Here is a 19,225-nt window from a genome sequence, read left to right as displayed (position 1 = left end):
GTGTAGCACTTAACTATGAACTGCAGCGTCAGACCTGCCCCTGCCCCAACACTGTCCCAAAGCCACTTGATGGGAGAGAGAGGGAAAGGGGGGGCCTGGTGGCCCAGCGTGGGGTGTCAGACCAGGCAGGGAGGGGGCGAGGGTGGCCCAGCACTGGGAAGGGCAGAGTGGACAAGGCGTGTGGGCCTAGCATTTTGTGCAGGTGTGTCCTGCAGGACCCTCTCAATACAGATGTGATAAATGGCATCAGGGGACAGCCCCCTGGGTGCAGGTCAGGGAGGCTGCTTGCACTCTGAAGGCCGCCACGTCCATAACATCCATAAATGTCAATAAATGGGGCATAAGTGGGATTTAGGGAGAGTGGGCAACAGTCTGTGCCAGGAATGTCTGCCATGGGGAGGGGCGGGACACTCTGGAATGTTCACTTGAAACACACAGCAAACATACTGTGGACAGTGTGCATACATTTTTATTTAATTTTTATTTTTTTATTTCTTTTTTTGAGACAGAGCCTTAAGCTGTCGCCCCTGGGTAGAGTGCTGTAGCATCACAGCTCACAGCAACCTCCAATTCCTGGGCTTAAGCGATTCTCTTGCCTCAGCTTCCCAAGTAACTGGGACTACAGGCGCCCGCCACAACGCCCGGCTATTTTTTGGTTGTAGTTGTCCTTGTTGTTTGGCAGGCCTGGGCTGGATTTGAACCTGCCAGCTCTGGTGTATGTGGCTGGCACCTTTTAGCCACTTGAGCTACAGGCGCCAAGCCTTTATTTAATTTTTAAATAATTTATATCCCTTTGGCAGAAAACAAAAACCTGGGGCAAAAATATATCCATCTGAAGTTCTCTTAAACAGAACGGCTGGCAGAGAGCCCTAGACAAGTTTCGAGGGCTGTGGGGCAGCTCTTTCCCAGGACGGTCACTTGGTCCCCAAACTGAGCACGGAGGAAGAGCTAGCAGAGGGCAGGGGCCCCTAGACTCAGGAGAAGCAGAACAATGAGAGCTGCACGTGCCACCCTGGCCAGGGTGGGTGTCACTGCAGGCACCTGGGAACAGAAGGAAAAGGGCCTCGGGCAGCTGGAGACACTCACTTCTCACGGCTCGGGACCCATCTCCGAGCCCACGTTACCAGGGCCTGAGTTCCCTGGTTTGTATGGCACCCTTGTCGTAAGGGGCTGAAAGCTGGCCAGCACGTGTCCAAGGAAGCAGAACCTTCGCCAGGGCCCAGAAGCTGGCGGTGAAGGGAGGGGCTGGGAAGCAGAGCCTGGTGGGAGTGGGAGGACTGTCTCCTGCACGCACCCACCCACAAAGCGGGACAGCCACTGGGCAGTGCACCACTGCCCCAGGGCCTCTCTACCCGCTGTGGGCCTCCGGAGGCAGAGTGTGGGCTTGGTGCAGCCCGGCCTCTCCCCAAGCTATGCTCACTCTAGGGTCCTGTGCGAGGACAAGAACAGGCGCTCAGGTTCCCTTCTCCTTCCTCTTGCTCGCCCTCTGGCTGCTGAGATCACCCAGCTTCTTATCCAGTCTTCTCTGGAGCTGGGCCCTCTTGGCTGGGTCCAGGGACCTGTCCTTGGTCCCACTGCCAGCGTGGAGGACCCCTTCCCGGCTGATTCTCTGTCGGGCATGGATGTGAGCCCTCTCACCACAGCCGTGGATCTGGGGAGGACACATGAGTCAGTGCTGGGCTGCACAGGGCAGGGAGAGACCCTGCAGTTCTGCCCATCAGAGAGCTAGAGAGCTCAGCAACCCAGCGTGAGACCATGGAGAGGACCCCACCGTGCTCCTTCCCCCTGCAGGCTGCTGGGTGGGTGTGGGACTCTGTTCCCTGGCAGGGCTGGTGGCTGGGGCACCCAGAGCGTGTACACAGGAAATGGCACCACCCTGACTAACCACACAGTCCCTGGGCCACTATGCACTGCCTCCTGGCCTCCACCTCCTCCATGCTGCAGCTACGTTGGGAGACATCACAGCCCTTCTGACCCCAGGGCCCCTGCCCCCTCCAGGTCAGGTCTGACTCTTCTGGGCAGCTCCCAGGGCCCAGCTTTGACTCTCCCATCCTTTGCACACCCTCCCTTTGTGGGCCTGTGGTCACGTCCACCCCCTGCTTAGATCCCCCCCTCCATCCAGCCCCAGTGTTTCTTCCTCCAGGAAGCCCACTCTGACTGCTACATCTGGTGGGTGCCCCAGAGGCCACCTTGGCCCCTGAGTTTCTTTCCTGGGAGCACTGTGAGCTGGTTCCCTACCCAGGCCCAGCAGGGCAGAGACAAGGCCTGCTGCAGCCCCAGCACCACACAGATACCCACGCTTAGCCTAGAGGACTGTCATCCCCACGTGCTGTAGGAAGGGACAACAAAACAGCCCCAGTCTGAACAGACCCAGTGAGCCCAAGGACACGGCAGAATCCCACCAACATGGCGTAATTCAGCAGATATGACATTTTACTTACTCTTGCTCAGCAAATCACAAGTTATTGTCTATCTGTTTTTTTTTTTTATGGAACCACCCTCAAAACATTCAGAGGTGTCTAGAGCAAGTCTGCCCAGGACCCACCCCTGGAGACAAAGCTCCTGCCACCCTTCCCTATTGTCCGATCCCCAGGAGAGAAGCAGTTGTACCTCGGGCAGGTGGTGGCTGAAGCAGTAGCGGCGACCACAGAGCTGGCAGAACTGGCCGAGGGTCGCAACACTGGCTGTGCACTTCGCAAAGCCACAGGTGTTATCAGCCTTCATGGCAGCAGAAATCAGGGCATCAAAGTCCTCTGTGGGCAGATCTGTGGCTGTGTGTCCTAAGAGAAGAGCAGTGTCACTCAAGCACATACAAAAAGCACAGTGACTAGGAGCTGGGCACCCCTACAGGGTGCGGGGGACACAGCGGCAGCAGCCCCCTTTCACCCACCACCTCCTGTGTCCTCTCAGTTAGATTTGGTGTCCGTCCAGGCTGTGAGAGGTCCCCTTGGGCTTCCCCTTGTTTTTCACTGAGCTAGTAACCTGAAAACATCTCCCTAAAGACAACCCTATGGTCACTGGTGGGAGGTGTGGGAACAAAAACTCCACAGAGAGGCTAACAGTGTACACAGAATGTCTGAAAAGTTCACCCTCTGTAATCTACAAAAACAGTCAAGTACGAGGTGTTCCTTATGACGTCAACTATAAAAACAAAACCCCAAACAAAATAAAAGTCCAACACCAGAGAAACAGTCTACACATTGGGAGACCCTTAGCATTTTTAATCAGATGCACGAAATACTTTTTAGTTAGAAGAAAATGCTCATAGGTGGAACAGAGACAAAGTTATACATGGTGGTAATTATGTAAAATACACGTGATAGAAACATGCAAATATTACTTGGGAGGCTGAGGCAAGAGAATCGCCTATGCTCAAGAGCTGGAGGTTGCTGTGAGCTGTGACACTACAGCACTCTACTGAGGGCAACAAAGTGAGACTCTATCTCTAAAAAAATAATAATAAAAGAAAATAAAAGAAATGAAACATGCAAATACAAACATAAAATTGCACAGAAAGCAAAGGGAAGGAACGTGGGCAGCTGGTGTCAGGGTACTCTGGGGTATGGGGCGCAGGGAACCTGCTTCTGTCCCAGTTTCCCTGTGTGGCTCTTTGCACTGGACATGCCACAGAAGCCAGATGCTCTGTGGTCAGAGTGGTCAGCCTCAGAGGTGGGGAGCAAGGAGAAGGCCACAGTGCCAGCCTAGTGTCTGCCAGGAGCCCTGCCTCATAGGTAGGCGCTGTGGCTATCATAGCTCTGCAAACATGGGGTGCACCCTCTGCCCACGTCCCCTCAGGCAGGGCTGCCTGCAGGGTCAGCTCCACATAAGACCCAGAGGCCACTGGGGTCAGGCAGGGAGAAAGGCACTGGGGCTACACAGCCAGAAGCACCACCAAGAACCCTGAAGAAGGCCAAGCCGACCATGGCACCCCGCACTCTCAGCCTCCTCCATGGAACAAGAGTCCTTAGAAAATGGACGAGACCTGGAGATCAGGCAGAGCGTGTGCAAACTCCAGTGGGGAGCAAGGAGAAGACGTCGAAAACACAAGGGCAGCCTGTCCCCATCACTATACCCAACACCTCGGCCTCCAGCAAGAGGCTCACCTGACCCTGCCACGCTACTGCTGTGTCTACAGGCAGCCACACCACCCAGAGCAGGCCCTGTGCACATGCCCACCCCACTGTTGGTCCCTGCTTCTCAGCTGCCAACTAGGACACTGGCACAGAGGTTGTAACCAGCAAGACAGATCACATTCAGAGCTGGAATGGCAAACAGACTCTGAAGGCGGCTGCCTAAAAGAGCACTTCAAATGTGGTGCCAGGATCCTGGGACTGGGTGAGACTGTCCCAGGACACTCAGTTCTAAAGTGACCACAAGGCACAGCCAGCACACACTGCTCCTTCCAGGGGAGGCCAGGCCCCGCAGTCACACAGGTGACCCTCCCCTTCAGTGCATCATTATATTCTCAAAAGCAGATGTGTCTCCCTCTGCCTCGCTGTCCAGGCCGGGGGGAGAGTTGGTAGCAGACCTGTTCTCCCGCCCAAGCCTGGCACACAGCAGCTTCTCGGTTAATATCTGAGCGATGTCTGTACCAGGGGCCTCAGGTACTGAAGGCTAGTTTCAAAAACCTCAAATTAAGCTCGTGCAGCTCTGCCTGCAGTAATTAAATGGATAAACAGAGTGACCACTCCTCTGTGCTCTTACGAAGAGGGAAACGGCCATCGTGGAACTCACAGCCCATCTGCAAGAGTGGCTTTGCACTCGGGGTGCCCCCGCTCAGAGCACTCCATCCTAGGCAGCTTCCTATCAGAGCCCTATTGCTGCACAAGAGCATGGCCCTCCAGAGCCGCCTGCAGCGCAGGAGCCCGTGATCACACTCATCCACAGATGCGCTCCAGCAAGCCACCCACACCTGCTCTTCTAGGCCCTTCTACCCAGTAAGCATACTTTGAGCGCCTCCTTTGTGCCAGCCCTGCACACGGCTCAGGGACAAGGTGACCATAACCCAATCACTGCCCTAGAACAAGCCAGGAGACACAAGTCACAAGACAAAAAGTAAAGTGCAAAATGACACAGGCAGAGGAAGTCCTCGATTATTTTCCAGGGTGGTAGGTGGGTTTCAAGTGGGGCCGAGGCAGTGAGAGACCACCACACCTATGCTCTCACATGATTTACCTTTTACTTCTCTTTTCTTTTTCTTTTCTGGAAGCTTCTGTGGCCCCGAGCTTGTGGCCTGCTGTCCCTTCCTGGCTGGCTGTCCCTGACCAGCCTGCTCCCTCTGCAGCCTTTCCAGGTGTAGCGCCTTCAGGTCTAGCTGGCCCTGGCCCTGCTGCCCCCTGGGGGGGCTCTGTGTCTGCACAGGGCTGGAGGGCACTGGCTGGAGAGGAGCTTGGCCACTGGCCCCTGCAGCGGGTGGTGAGGGAACTGTGGAAGCCGGGAGAGCTGAGGGAGCTGCGGAAGCCGAGAGAGCCAGAGGAGCTGTGGAAGCTGTGGGAGCCGGGGAAGCCAGGGGAGCCAGGGGAGCAGGGGGAGCTGGGGCCCTCTTGCTCACGGTGATGAATCTCTGTTTCCCTTCTCCGGCACTGTCATGCTTCAGCCCGTACTCCTCAGCTATCTGGTGGACCCGGAGCCTGTCATGGGAATTCAGGGAAGCAGGAAACTCCAATTGCATCTTCTCACTGGCCAGGAACTCCACTATCATGGCCCTGAAGTGGTCCACACTGCCCCTGTTCTCTGCTCTCTCTAAGCTGCCCTTGTTGAGGCTGGGTTGCGAATGGGCTTCTGAGCCTGAAGGCTTCCCACATGGCTTCTTCCGGTCATGCCGAGCAGCTTCTCTGGCCTCCCAGGCTCCCTCCTGTCGCTGGCTTCCAGGAGGGCTCTTCGCAGATGCAGCAGGAAGCTGGGACCTCATAGCAGCCTGGCTGTGGCCCTGGGAACGCTTGTGGGAGTAGTTTTCAGGGACGATGTCATCAAGATACTCAAAGGCTGTGCGCACTTCCCCATGCTGTGAGAAATACTCCACTAGTGTCTTCAAAAACGTGTGGTTGCTGACGGTGTGGGAATCGCAGATGACTGCCACGTGGCGCCGGGCACGGGTAACAGCCACGTTGATCCTCCGGTCCTCAGCAAGAAAACCAACTTCACCTAAAAAAGGGCCAGAGGGAAGGAAGGACCCAACCTAAGAGTAAGAAACAGAAGCCATCCCACTGCACCACAACTGGCCCTGTGCATGGCCGGCTGGACGCCACACCTGCCCCAGCTCCTGGTTTACCTCGCTGGCCACATGGTGCTTGGTTTGGGTTTCGACGGCTCGCAGACTCTTGTTCATCTCCAAGTCAGAACCAACTCCCCACTAAGCCCAGGCCAAGAGGGCTGCCTGGGGACGTGGCTACGGCTGACGCTCCAGGGAAACCAGAAGGGACCTCCCAGTGCCTGACTTTCTTTTTCCAACCACAGCCCGTCCCACTTCCTTATCTGCTGTCACCCTCCCCCTGAAACAATGCACAAAACCCGTTAACTGCACTGCATGTCTGGGCACCAATTTCTTACTGGACAGGGTACCCAGAAAACAGAAAAACCACACACTGAGGCCCAGGACACAGAGGCTGAAAGACACACTCTGCGCTGGAAGGGGTCCACCTCCTCGGAGTCCAGGCCATTTCTGCTCCTGCCCACCAATTGCCTGCCCCTCGCTGTGCCTCAGCCTGTCAGCCTCCGTGACCCGCTCCCTCTAAAACCCTCCCACACTTGCCAAGCTCCCTCATGTATCACCTCCCAGGACCACCTGCTGCCCCCAGCCCCCAACCCCGGCTGGGCTGGACTCCTGTCCTACTAAAACCCTCATTGCACCATAGCCAATGGTCTCTCTGCTGGGCAGTGATGTGCGCCATGGCCCCATGGCCAGCCACCAGCTTGGCACCTAGCAGACATGCGGTGTGACCTCAGAATCAACACGCACACCCTGTGCTGTCCCCAGGGGCTCAGACGAGGACTGTGTACCTTTCCTGTTGGACCTGACGAAGGACAGTATCACTGCCTCCTTCTCTCGACCTTGGAAGCCATCAACAGACTTAATTTCCAGCTGGGGGTGCCGACACGCAAGGCTCTGCCTGAGCAGGTCCACCTAAAACATGCAAAGAGAGCTGTGGCCTCAGCCACCGCCAAGCCAGGGCGGCTCTGAGACCCCATGCTTCTCACAGGCACGCAAATGAACAGCTGGACAGCACATCAAAGAGGACACGTCCATCACTGGCATTCTGTCATTTCCTTCAGCTTATGTGTCTCAGACAGCCCTGTGATGATGCCTGTGCCCCAGGAAAGACAACCACCTCCACGGACCCACAAAACCCAGGCAGGTATGTTCTGCTATACAAGACAGGCTTGAGGACATGACCTGAGCCAGACCAGTAAGACTAAAGGCTGAGACTCTTCTGGGAAATACCATTAGAAGACAGGCGGTTCCACAGGGCTTCCAAGAGGGGACAGTGTCAGCCTGAGGTTGTCGGAGCCACCAGGGAAAGCTGGCCTGAACACCAGGCCAACACTGGAGGAGCAGGCTGAGAGACAAGGATAGGGCAGGGGCGTGGCAGGTAAGATTGGGGGGACAGACAGAGGAGCTCTTGCCCTTATCATTTGGGCCATGGATCCAGTTATGATGAGGTCAACCTACCCTTTGACTTATGGGTCACATGGCTAATACATTATCCTTTCTCTTTGGGCCTCTAGGTAGGTTGAGTCCCAACTGATGTGTAGAGAGACAAAATAGAGGTCCCTCCACACCTGAAGGTTGTACGGCGTGATGACAGCGATGTCACTTGCTTGGACACCAGCATCCACCAGAGCCCGGACGTGCAAAGTAACGAGACGGACTTCACCTGGAGAGGAATTAAGATGGGTTTTCAGTGCCAGGGGCACACTGAGCTGACACCCACATTTGTACTCTTTTCTGTCAGTGGTGGCTAATCCTGCACGTGCCTGTGGAGGTAGCATGGAGGCAGCCAGGGCCGGCAGCGCCCGGCTAACTGGGCCTGCACACAGTGGGTACCTTCTCAGTGTCTGCGGCACGGAGGTAGCCAGGGCCACAGTGCCCGGCTAACTGGGCCTGCACACAGTGGGCACCTTCTCGGTGTCTGCGGCACGGAGGCAGCCAGGGCCGGCAGCGCCCGGCTAACTGGGCCTGCACACAGTGGGCACCTTCTCAATGTCTGCGGCACAGGAGGCAGCCAGGGCCGGCAGCGCCCGGCTAATTGGGCCTGCACACAGTGGGCACCTTCTCAGTGTCTGCGGCACGGAGGCAGCCAGGGCCCACAGTGGGCACCTTCTCGGTGTCTGCGGCACGGAGGCAGCCAGGGCCGGCAGCGCCCAGCCAACTGGGCCTGCACACAGTGGGCACCTTCTCGGTGTCTGCAGCACGGGAGGCAGCCAGGGCTGGCAGCGCCCGGCTAACTGGGCCTGCACACAGTGGGCACCTTCTCAGTGTCTGCGGCACGGGAGGCAGCCAGGGCCGGCAGCGCCCGGCTAACTGAGCTTGCACACAGTGGGCACCTTCTCAATGTCTGCAGCACGGGACACAGCCAGGGCCAGCAGCACCCGGCTAACTGGGCCTGCACACAGTGGGCACCGTCTCGGTGTCTGTGGCATGGAGGCAGCCAGGGCCAGCAGCGCCCGGCTAACTGAGCCTGCACATGGTGGGCACCTTCTCAATGTCTGCAGCACGGAAGGCAGCCAGGGCCAGCAGCGCCCAGCTAACTGAGCCTGCACACAGTGGGCACCTTCTCGGTGTCTGCGGCATGGAGGCAGCCAGGGCCGGCAGTGCCTAGCTAACTGAGCCTGCAGACACAGTGGGCATCTTCTTGGTGTCTGCATGGCCTGCAGCCTGTGCAACTGGGGACCAGGGAGGCAGAGGTGTGGCTGAGCATGGATTCTCTCGGCAAGACCAAGCAGGCCACGCTAGGCCGCCATGTTTCAATAAAGACCATGGTGCTGCCTGGCCGTCACATCCTGAAGGTCAATGTTGCCTAACTTTTGGAGGGTCTAGCTTCAGACCTTTTATACCTCATCAATAACTTGCTTTTACCTGTAAATCAGCCCCTGCCTAAATTAGGCAATTTAAAGTAACTTTTGTTTTGGGCGGCGCCTGTGGCTCAAAGGGGTAGGACGCTGGTCCCATATGCTGGAGGTGGCGGGTTCAATCCCAGCCCTGGCCATAAAAAAAAAAAAAAAAAAAGTAACTTTTGTTTTTAAAAAGTGGACCCATCCCCAGCAGGCTCACCAGGGTTGCCCCTCGACTGGTCGTCCTCCTCTTCCAGCTCGAACAGCCCGCAGCCAGCAGTGTCCACCAGGAGCAGAGGCATGCTTGTCTCCTCTGTGGCTGCCACGCCTGGGAGGTCCCTGGCACACAGGCAGAGAGGGAGCACATTAAGGCCTGGCCAGACATTAACCCTGAAACCTCTACCATAGAACTGGCCCTTCCCTTCCAGGGGGACTGTCCCAGGGAGCAGGACAGGCTCAGACAACACAGACTGGAACAACCAGGCCCAGCTCCCCAGGGCAAGACCATGCTGCCTTCCAGAATCAGTCTCGGGGTTGACTTCTTAACAGAACATGCCAGGCAAGGTGGCTCAACCTGTAATCCTAGCACTCTGGGACGCTGAGGCAGGTAGATTGCTTGAGCTCTCAAGTTTGAGACCCAGCCTGAGCCAGAGCAAGACCCTGTCTCTACTAAAAATACAAAAAACTGAGGCAACAGGATTGTTTGAGCCCAGGAGTTGGAGGTTGCTGTGAGTTATGATTTCACTATGGCATTCTACCCAGGGCAACAGCTTGGGACTCTGTCTCAAAAAAATAAAGAAAAAAAAATTTAACAGAACACACCTTAACACGCCTCACTTGAGCTTGCTTAGAAATAGATGACACTGGACTCGGTGCCCATAGCTCCGTGGGTAGGGCGCTGGTCACATACACCAAGGCTAGCAGGTTTGAACCTGGCCTGGGCCTCCTAAACAACAATGACAACTACAACAAAAAAAATAGCCGGGCGTTGTGGCAGGTGCCTGTAGTCCCAGCTACTTGGGAGGCTGAGGTAAGAAAATCGCTTAAGCCCAAGAGTTTGAGATTGCTGTGAGCTGTGATGCCACAGCACTCTACCGAGGGTGACATAGTAAAACTCTGTCTCAAAAAAAAAAAAAAAAGAAAAGAAATAGGTGAGAAGCAGAAGGATAAGGGGCAAGTGGGGCAGGTCCAGGCCACTCACCTCAGGAGGTGCTCTGCCACAGAGGGGTGGGCCATGAGCTGCCCGTGGTACATGGCCTCAGAGGCCCAGCGCATGATGGCCTGGTGCATGCGGTACTGCACGGTTAGCATCCGCACCACACTTGCGCCATGCTCCTCAGCCAGGCGCTCCATGAGGCTGCGGGACAGCCCTGCCAGCGCAGCCCTGGAAGGAGAGGGAGGACAGCGCAGATGGGTCTGAGTCCCATGTGAGCCCACAGGGAGCCAGGAAAGCAGTCCTCAAACTTCAAGACACAACTTGCCCAACCTACAAGTAACCGCAGGGATGGAGTTGGCTGCAGTGCAGCCCCAAAGACACCCACAGCCTAGTCACCAGGAGTATGTCCTTCCATGACAGCAAGGACTTTGCAGATGGGATGTGGAGCAGGCCCTGGATGTCCAGATGACGACAAGGGCCTTACAAGAGGCAGGCGGAGGGTCAACGTGAGAGCAGCCATGCGGCCAAAGGTGTGATGATGCCGCACTGCTGGCTTCAAAGACAGAAGAAAAGGCCAGTCAAGTTTAGCTGGCCTCGAGAGGCTGGGAAAAGCACAGAAACTGGTTCTCCCTGGAGTCCCTGGGAGAACCGACCCCACTGATACCTGGACTATCAGCCTGACCAAAATCACTGAGACCAACTCTGGACACCTCAAGTCCAGAACTACAAGATCTGAAATCTGTATTGTTTTAAGCCACTAGGACTGTGGCAATTTGTTATAGCAATAATAGGAAACTAACACATATAAGTGTTAAAAAGAATTATCTCATGCTGTAGCCACCAGCAGTTTACCACTACTAGTAAAAGGTCATATTTGCTGAGCACTTCCAGGTGCCAGGCACTGTGTGTAACATACAATAATGAGTTAACTCCCTTACGAGGCAGTCACTGTTACGATTCCCACCTTACCTATAAGGACAGTGAGACAAGGAGAGGTCAAGTTACCAGCCCGGGCCCCCCCGGTCAGCCTGGCCCCAGAGCCACCCTGGGTAGCAGAATGGTACTGTGTCCCTCTCCAAGTTGACAGCCACCAAAACTATAGGAAAAGTACCCAATTCCACTTCAGAGATCCTTCCTCAGGAGTGTACAAGACCCCTGCAATTAACCTATTTTCACCAACAATCTCTACGAAAAAGAACCAACACCAAAACAGCGAGGGTGTGAGTGACTCTCAGTGCCAAGTGCAGACCCACACACATGCCATGCGGTCCACCCCGTGTCCCCAAACTGCTCTGCTTTGTCCAAGGGCACGGCGGGATCCCCACAGAGGCTTTCTGGAGGATACGGCCCTCTTTTAAGGACACCTTCAGAACCTCTCCCTAGGAGCCAGACGGAAGTACACCCTACTGACACTCTCCTTCCCTGGGGAGTTTCTAGTCCAGATCCTGCACTTCTTCTACTAGGACTCCCTTTCAAAATGCATTTTCCCCAGCACCCCCATTCATGCTACCCCTAACATCTTCCCCGCACATCCTCACTCTGAAGTGCCCTTTGTGACGCCCCCCTCCCCAAGCTGAACAGCACTGGTGTCCTGGGCCATCCACGCCCCTCCCTGATGCTCAGAAAACAAAAGGAGCTCCAAGTTCAGTGGTGACCTGTCCAGACCTGTGGGGAGGCAGAGCACTGTCCAACAGCAAGAGAACTCGGAAGGGAAGTGACAGGGGCCACGTGGCAGGTGTCCTGCAACCTCACTCCCCATGGACTTGGTCAGAGACATGCTAAGTGATGGGCACTGTTCACAGGCCTCTGTAACCCACATGCTGGTGGGAAGAGCAGCAAATGAACGGAGGCAATATGAGCAAAGAACAACAGAGGGAGCCACAGTAAGGGCTCGAGGTGACGGGGACCCTGTCCAGACAAGGCACCCACAAGAGGATCCATCTGAAGGGAGGTGTGACTACCCAGCATCCAGGAAGTACTAGTCAGGCAGAGGGACGTGAGGCCCTTGAGGCCAGAGCAGTGAGGGAGGGGCCATGTGTGGAAGAGGCGAGGCAGGGACTGGGAGGCCGACTTCTTCCCGCCAAGACGGTCTGTGCTAGGCCCTGGTGCTAGGAAACACCACATCTCTGTCCAGTGTGCTCCACCTGGGGACAGGCCTGCAGATTGAGGACTAAAGGGTCCACATCGGGCTGGGAGCTAATCCACCAGAGGCTGTCAGCCCAGCCCATGGAGCCCCTCTCACCAACAACAGCACCACCAAACGGCTTGACTCAATGGAGTTATTCAACTTGACAGACACTGACTGGGTGCTGGAAAATGCCAGGTCCTGCACCTGGTTCTAGGGCTACCAGGTTCTGGATACAAGCCGGCCCTGAAGAAGCGTGTGGCCAGATGGCCAGATGTCTGGGCAAGTAGGTACCATAAGCTGGGCACTGTAGCTGGGACACACACCAGGGAGCAGGACTTCTGCCTGCATCAGGAAGGACAGCATAAAGGGGTGCGGGCGAGCAGCAGGGAAGGCGCCTCCGGAAGGACAGCATAAAGGGGTGCCGGGCGAGCAGCAGGGAAGGCGCCTCGGGAAGGACAGCATAAAGGGGTGCCGGGCGAGCAGCAGGGAAGGCGCCTCCGGAAGGACAGCATAAAGGGGTGCCGGGCGAGCAGCAGGGAAGGCGCCTCCGGAAGGACAGCATAAAGGGGTGCGGGCGAGCAGCAGGGAAGGCGCCTCCGGAAGGACAGCATAAAGGGGTGCGGGCGAGCAGCAGGGAAGGCGCCTCCGGAAGGACAGCATAAAGGGGTGCGGGCGAGCAGCAGGGAAGGCGCCTCCGGAAGGACAGCATAAAGGGGTGCGGGCGAGCAGCAGGGAAGGCGCCTCCAGAAGGACAGCATAAAGGGGTGCGGGCGAGCAGCAGGGAAGGCGCCTCCGGAAGGACAGCATAAAGGGGTGCGGGCGAGCAGAAGGGAAGGCGCCTCCGGAAGGACAGCATAAAGGGGTGCGGGCGAGCAGAAGGGAAGGCGCCTCCGGAAGGACAGCATAAAGGGGTGCGGGCGAGCAGAAGGGAAGGCGCCTCCGGAAGGACAGCATAAAGGGGTGCGGGCGAGCAGCAGGGAAGGCGCCTCGGGAAGGACAGCATAAAGGGGTGCGGGCGAGCAGCAGGGAAGGCGCCTCCGGAAGGACAGCATAAAGGGGTGTGGGCGAGCAGAAGGGAAGGCGCCTCCGGAAGGACAGCATAAAGGGGTGCGGGCGAGCAGCAGGGAAGGCGCCTCCGGAAGGACAGCATAAAGGGGTGCGGGCGAGCAGCAGGGAAGGCGCCTCCGGAAGGACAGCATAAAGGGGTGCGGGTGAGCAGCAGGGAAGGCGCCTCCGGAAGGACAGCATAAAGGGGTGCGGGCGAGCAGCAGGGAAGGCACCTTGGCAAAGGGGTCTTACTTGTGCGAGATGGTGGTGGGGGGCAGCTGCTGGTGGTCTCCAGCCAGGATGCACTTTCTGGCCTTCAGCAGAGGGATCCAGCAGCTCGCCTCAAGGGCCTGGGCACACTCGTCGATAACCACCACATCGAAGTAGCTCTCAGGCAGCAGCTTCAGAGGGCCGTCGGAAGATGCACCTGATCAAACAGGGAGCTGTGAGTCTCTACGGGCATCTGCTGCCTCTTAGCAACTGCAGTCACATCAGAAGAGACACAACGGGCTTGGGTCTGTATTTCCATAATCAAGTCTTGTGTTAAAACTGTATAGGGTAAATCAGCTCTTAGAATAAAAGCTTGGGAAAAACGTTAGAAAACTCATGGGTCCAACTCACCCACATTAAAGTACAAGGCAAAGCAAAGTAAAGGTGGCTTCTGGCCCCACCTCTAATCACCAAAATTAATCATGGGGCTGCGACCACAAGCCCACAGAATGTTGCCTTACTTCTAAAGATTATATCTCTACTGTTTGCTTTTCTTTTCTTTCTTTTTTTTTTTTTTTCCTGAAACAGAGCCTCACCCTGTTGCCCCAGGCTAGAATACATTGATGTCACAGCTCACAGCAACCTGGGACCCTGGGCTCAAGTGATTCTCTTGCTTCAGCCTCCGGAGTAACTGGAAGTACAGGTGCCCACCACAATGCCCAGCTATTTTTTCTATCTTTAGTAGAGATGGGATCTCATTTTGTCCTGAGCTCAAACAATCCACCTGCCTCCCAGAGGGCTGGAATTATAACCTTGAGCCACAGTGCCTGGCCACATCTCTATCATTTTCTGAATTTAGAATTTAATTAACTCTCCTCCAAGGTTTTTTTTCTTGGACATACAGAATTATTAATTGCTGAGGATTCATCCAGGAAAAAACTTCCATGTATTTGACAGCACCGAACCATACACCCATTTCTCCTGCCTGGAATTCAGAGCAGCACAGAAGAAAGAGTTCAGCTGTGAGCAAGACCTGGGGCCCCACACTGACTCCAGCAAACAGCTGGGGCCTCGAGCAAACCTCCTTCCCCCAAGTCTGTTTCCTCAACTACAAACCCAACCAACACCCGCATCTCATGCAACTGTCTGGAGGACACCTCAGCAATCGCATATGTAAAGTGCCTGGCCCAAGAAGGTAGATTCTAATTAAGTGCTATAAACATCAGTTCTACCATTTTGGCCTCACCTGAGTGATCTATGCTAAAAGTATACACATACATTATGTTCTGATGAAGCTATATACCTTAAGAAATTCCAGACATGCCTGGGGACATACCCAAGGAGACAGAACTTGGACTGGGCTTTGGATAATTAAAAGACACATTTAGGGGTGGCGCCTGTGGCTCAGTTGGTGGGGCGCCGGCCCCATATACGGAGGGTGGCGGGTTCAAACCCGGCCCTGGCTGAACTGCAACCAAAAAATAGCTGGGTGTTGTGGCGGGCACCTGTAGTCCCAGCTACTTGGGAGGCTGAGGCAAGAGAATTGCTTAAGCCCAGGAGTTGGAAGTTGCTGTGAGCTGTGTGATGCCACAGCACTCTACCGAGGGCCATAAAGTGAGACTCTGTCTCTACAAAAAAAAAAAAAAAGACGCATTTAGATCATGGATGTGACTTCATGTGACTGCACAGAGCAGAAAGAAAGCAGACTTCATAACAGGGCAGCACTCCCAGGAGCTTATTCTCACTTTCAACCAACCAGGAGGGACCAAAAAGCCCACAAGCTGACCTTGTGAAGGGTCTTTCGATTTGCAGTGAGTGGGACATTTAAAGTCAGAGAAGATGTCACAAAGACAGCAGTGTGGTGACCTTTGAAAATTCTCTCCTCCACGGAATCAAGCACACTGGCTACATGGGCAGAATAGTCAGAATCAACTTTCCAGAACTCTAGAACACCCAGGCTTTCAGCAACCCAGGCAGTTTGTATTCAAGAAAAACAGCTCCATCTCTGTATCACCGTGAGCTCTGATAACCCACCTCTTCTCAGTCCTCCCTCTCCCATTCTAGGGTAGCCATGAAGCCAGTGAAAACCAGCGGCCAGCAGTGCCTGAACAGAATGTGCTTGGTGCTCCTACGAAGCCTATTCCCAGAGACCATGAGGATCTACTCTGGCCAGTAGCTCTCCAAAGGACCTCACTCCAAGTCTGTCTGTACTTGACCTGACACAGAGCAAATGGCCTTCTCCCTGGTGGTGTTTGTCGAAGACAATCGCAGGCCACCGTGGAACATCACAACTCTCTGAGGCAGAGGTGAACACTGGAGCAAGCGACAGGATAACCACAGAGCTAAAAAGAAAAGCTCGGGAATGAGATGTCCACGGGGCTCTGAGACACTCTGCCATATCCCTGGAAGTGCAGACCGCTGCCACGTGCACAGGGCTGTGCACTTCCCCGGGGGCCCTAAGCTCTCGCCTCTGGCTCACTGTGAGATGCTGCACTGATGGAAAGTGAAGGGCCAGCCTGGTGAACAGCCCAGAGGGGCACTCACTGGCCCCAGGAGTCCAAAGGAAAAAGTCCAATCAGTAGCTGGCTGCTAAGTTGTACTAGAGACTTCAGTGGCCACAGAAGACAAAAAAATACAGACTTTATAGACTTAGTCTGAAAAGTCACAAGACTAACAAGTCACAGCAGCAACACACTCTGGGGAGGGAAGAGAATCTGATTTCCAGGGTTGCCACATTACATTATTTAAATGTTCTGTTTTTTTTTGGCTCGGCGCCCGTAGCAGAGTGATTACAGCGCCAGCCGCATACACTGAGGCTGATAGGTTCGATCCCAGCCTGGACCAGCTAAACAACGACGACAACTACAACAAAAAAATACCTGGGTGCTGCTGGTGAGCACCTGTAGTCTCAGCTACTTGGGAGGCTGAGGCAAGAGGATAGCTTGAGCCCAAGAGTTTGAGGTTTCTGTGCGCCGTGATCCCACAACACTCTAGCCTGGGGCCACAGAGTGAGATTCTATCTCAAAAAAAAGACAAGAAGTATCTTGACAAGGTTAGCAAAACTGAGCTATATTCAAAATACTTGAATTGAACAAACCAATATTTTTAACACATGTGCAGAAGTCCCATTCAAGATAATTTTGCTCAGGCAGTGCCTGTGGTTCGGTGAATAGGGCACCGGCCCCATATACCGAGGGTGGAGGGTTCAAACCTGGCCCCGGCCAAACTGCAATAAAAAAATAGTCAAGAGTTGTGGTGGGCACCTGTAGTCCCAGCTACTTGGGAGGCTGAGGCAAGAGAGGGCAACAAAGTGACACTGTCTCTTTAAAAAAAAAAAGAAAGAAAAATAATTTTGCTCTTCTCAAGCTAATAGAGGAATTAATTAAAAACAAATAAAGGGCTCGGGGCCCATAGCTCAGCAGTTAGGGCGCTGGCCATATACACCAAGGCTGGCACGTTCAAACCCAGCTCGGGCCTGCTAAATAATAATAACAACTAAAAAAAAAACCAGCAGCAGGCGTTGTGGCAGGCACCTGTAGTCCCAGCTACTTGGGAGGCTGAGGCAAGAGAATTGCTTGAGCCCAAGAATTTGAGGTTGCTGTGAGCTGTGATGCCCAAGGGTGACAAAGTAAGACTCTGTCTCAAATAAGTAAATGAATAAATAAATAGATAAGTAAATAAATAAATATAAAAAAATTCACCTGGCATGGTGGCGTACACCTATAGTCTCAGCTACTCAGGAGCCAACACAGGAGGATCAGTTGAGCCCAAGAGTTCAAAGTTACAGTGAGATAGGATTACACCACTGTACTTCAGCTTGGGGGACAGAGTAAGACTCTTGTCTCTATATTTTATTTATTTATGTTTTGTTTTGTTTTTGAGACACAGTCTCACTTTGCTATACTTAGTAGAATGCCATGGCATCATAGTTCACAGCAACCTCAAACTCCTGGGCTTAAGCAATTCTCTACAGTAGCTGGGACTACAGGTGACCGCCACAACACCCAGCTATTTTTAGAGACAAGGTCTCGCTCTGGCTCAGGCTGGTCTTGAACCTGTGAGCTCAAATAATCCACCCGCCTCGGCCTCCCAAGCCCTGGGATTATAGGCATGAGCCACCTCCCACAGTGACTCTTGTCTCTTAGAAAAAAAATAAAAAAGACAAGACAACCTGCACAGCCCTGTATCTATTACAAAAATTGAATCTTCAATTAAAGAAACTGAATTTCTGGGGCAGCACCTGTGGCTCAGTGGGTAGGGCGCCAGCCCCATGTACCGAGGTTGGCGGGTTCCAAGCCAGCACTGACCACACTGCAACAAAAAATAGCCAGGCCTGGGTGGCGCCTGTGGCTCAGTGAGCAGGGCGCCGGCCCCATATGCTGAAGGAGGTGGGTTCAAACCCAGCCCCAGCCAAACTGCAACAAAAAAATAGCCGGGCGTTGTGGTGGGCACCTGTAGTCCCAGCTGCTCGGGAGGCTGAGGCAAGAGAATCGCGTAAGCCCAAGAGTTAGAGGGTGCTGTGAGCTGTGTGACGCCACGGCACTCTACTGAGGGCGGTACAGTGAGACTCTGTCTCTACAACAACAACAACAACAAAAAAAAATAGCCAGGCCTATGGTTCCAGCTACTCAGGAGGCTGAAGCAAGAGAATTGCCTAAGCTCAGGAGTTGGAGGTCGCCATGGCACTCTACCGAGGGCGACTTACTCAAGCAGCTATGCTCAAGCGGCTAAGGTATGCTGAGCTGGCGGGTTTGAATCCAGCCCAGGCCCGCCAAACCACAATGACGGCTGCAACCAAAAAATAGCCTGGCATTGTGGCAGGCACCTATAATCCCAGCTACTTGGGAGGTGGAGGCAGGAGAATCGCTTGAGCCCAGGAGTTGGAGGCTGCTGTGAGCTGTGATGCTATGGCACTCTACCCAGGGTGACAGCTTGAGGCTCTGTCTCAAAAATAAAAAAATAAAAAAACTTAATTTGCTTAAAAATCTAAAGAAGAAAACATCCAAGTCCAGAAGGCTTCACTGGTAAACTCTACCCAACATTTAAGGGGGAAATAGTATCAATCCTATATCAAGTCTTCCAGAAATCTGAAGCAGGAATAACCCCCACTCCCTCCAGGCCACCCAGCAGGAAGGAGACGCCATGCTCACCGGTGTTTGTCGCAAGGACCACCTTTGCTGACACGAGGCTTTCCAGCATTGCTGCTTCTTCCCTCTCCTTCAGTTCTTTTCTTAATAGCTTAATTTCATCTCGAAAATTACCTTTTTCTCTCTTATCCTGGGTCTTTTTGTTTTTCACCTACAAAGAAAAGTAAAAAATATATAATTATTCTGACGTGACTTTGCACATCTTTAACTTTATAAAGTGCTTTCCTTTACAACCAGTTGGTCCAGTTCAAAAGCTCCTTAAAAATTACTCAAAAGCCGGGGCGGCGCCTGTGGCTCAAGGAGTAGGGCGCTGGTCCCATATGCCGGAGGTGGCAGGTTCAAACCCAGCCCCGGCCAAAAACCACACAAAAAAAAAATTACTCAAAAGCCAAAAATCTGTCCTGAAGGAGTCACAGGTATACATAGTGACTAAGCACCTTATAACACCTTCCAGCATCTGGGCAGGGAGAGCTAGAAAGGAAACAT

General features: G+C 54.2%; 1 protein-coding gene across 2 annotated transcripts in view; it reads right to left on the bottom strand.

Moving 5' to 3' along the window:
* The window catches only part of IGHMBP2 (immunoglobulin mu DNA binding protein 2), a 37,261-nt gene continuing 18,036 nt past the window's right edge, over positions 1 to 19,225 (bottom strand). Inside the window, exons 7-17 of one of the 2 annotated variants that reach the window (XM_053562477.1) lie at positions 18,743 to 18,890; positions 15,809 to 15,934; positions 13,635 to 13,809; positions 10,253 to 10,435; positions 9,272 to 9,390; positions 7,780 to 7,874; positions 7,000 to 7,123; positions 5,176 to 6,144; positions 2,611 to 2,771; positions 1,504 to 1,651; positions 1 to 1,041 (exon numbers count right to left, since the gene is read on the bottom strand). In XM_053562477.1, coding sequence (XP_053418452.1) covers positions 764 to 1,041; positions 1,504 to 1,651; positions 2,611 to 2,771; positions 5,176 to 6,144; positions 7,000 to 7,123; positions 7,780 to 7,874; positions 9,272 to 9,390; positions 10,253 to 10,435; positions 13,635 to 13,809; positions 15,809 to 15,934; positions 18,743 to 18,890 — 2,526 coding nt within the window. In that variant the 3' untranslated portion in view covers positions 1 to 763. Of the gene's footprint in view, positions 1,042 to 1,420; positions 1,652 to 2,610; positions 2,781 to 5,175; positions 6,145 to 6,999; positions 7,124 to 7,779; positions 7,875 to 9,271; positions 9,391 to 10,252; positions 10,436 to 13,634; positions 13,810 to 15,808; positions 15,935 to 18,742; positions 18,891 to 19,225 lie in introns of both variants that reach the window. The other variant, XM_053562478.1, reaches the window with a different exon arrangement.

This window comes from Nycticebus coucang, chromosome 14, assembly GCF_027406575.1.
Source record: "Nycticebus coucang isolate mNycCou1 chromosome 14, mNycCou1.pri, whole genome shotgun sequence".
NCBI lineage: Eukaryota > Metazoa > Chordata > Mammalia > Primates > Lorisidae > Nycticebus > Nycticebus coucang.
This window is presented reverse-complemented; position numbering and strand designations above follow the sequence as displayed.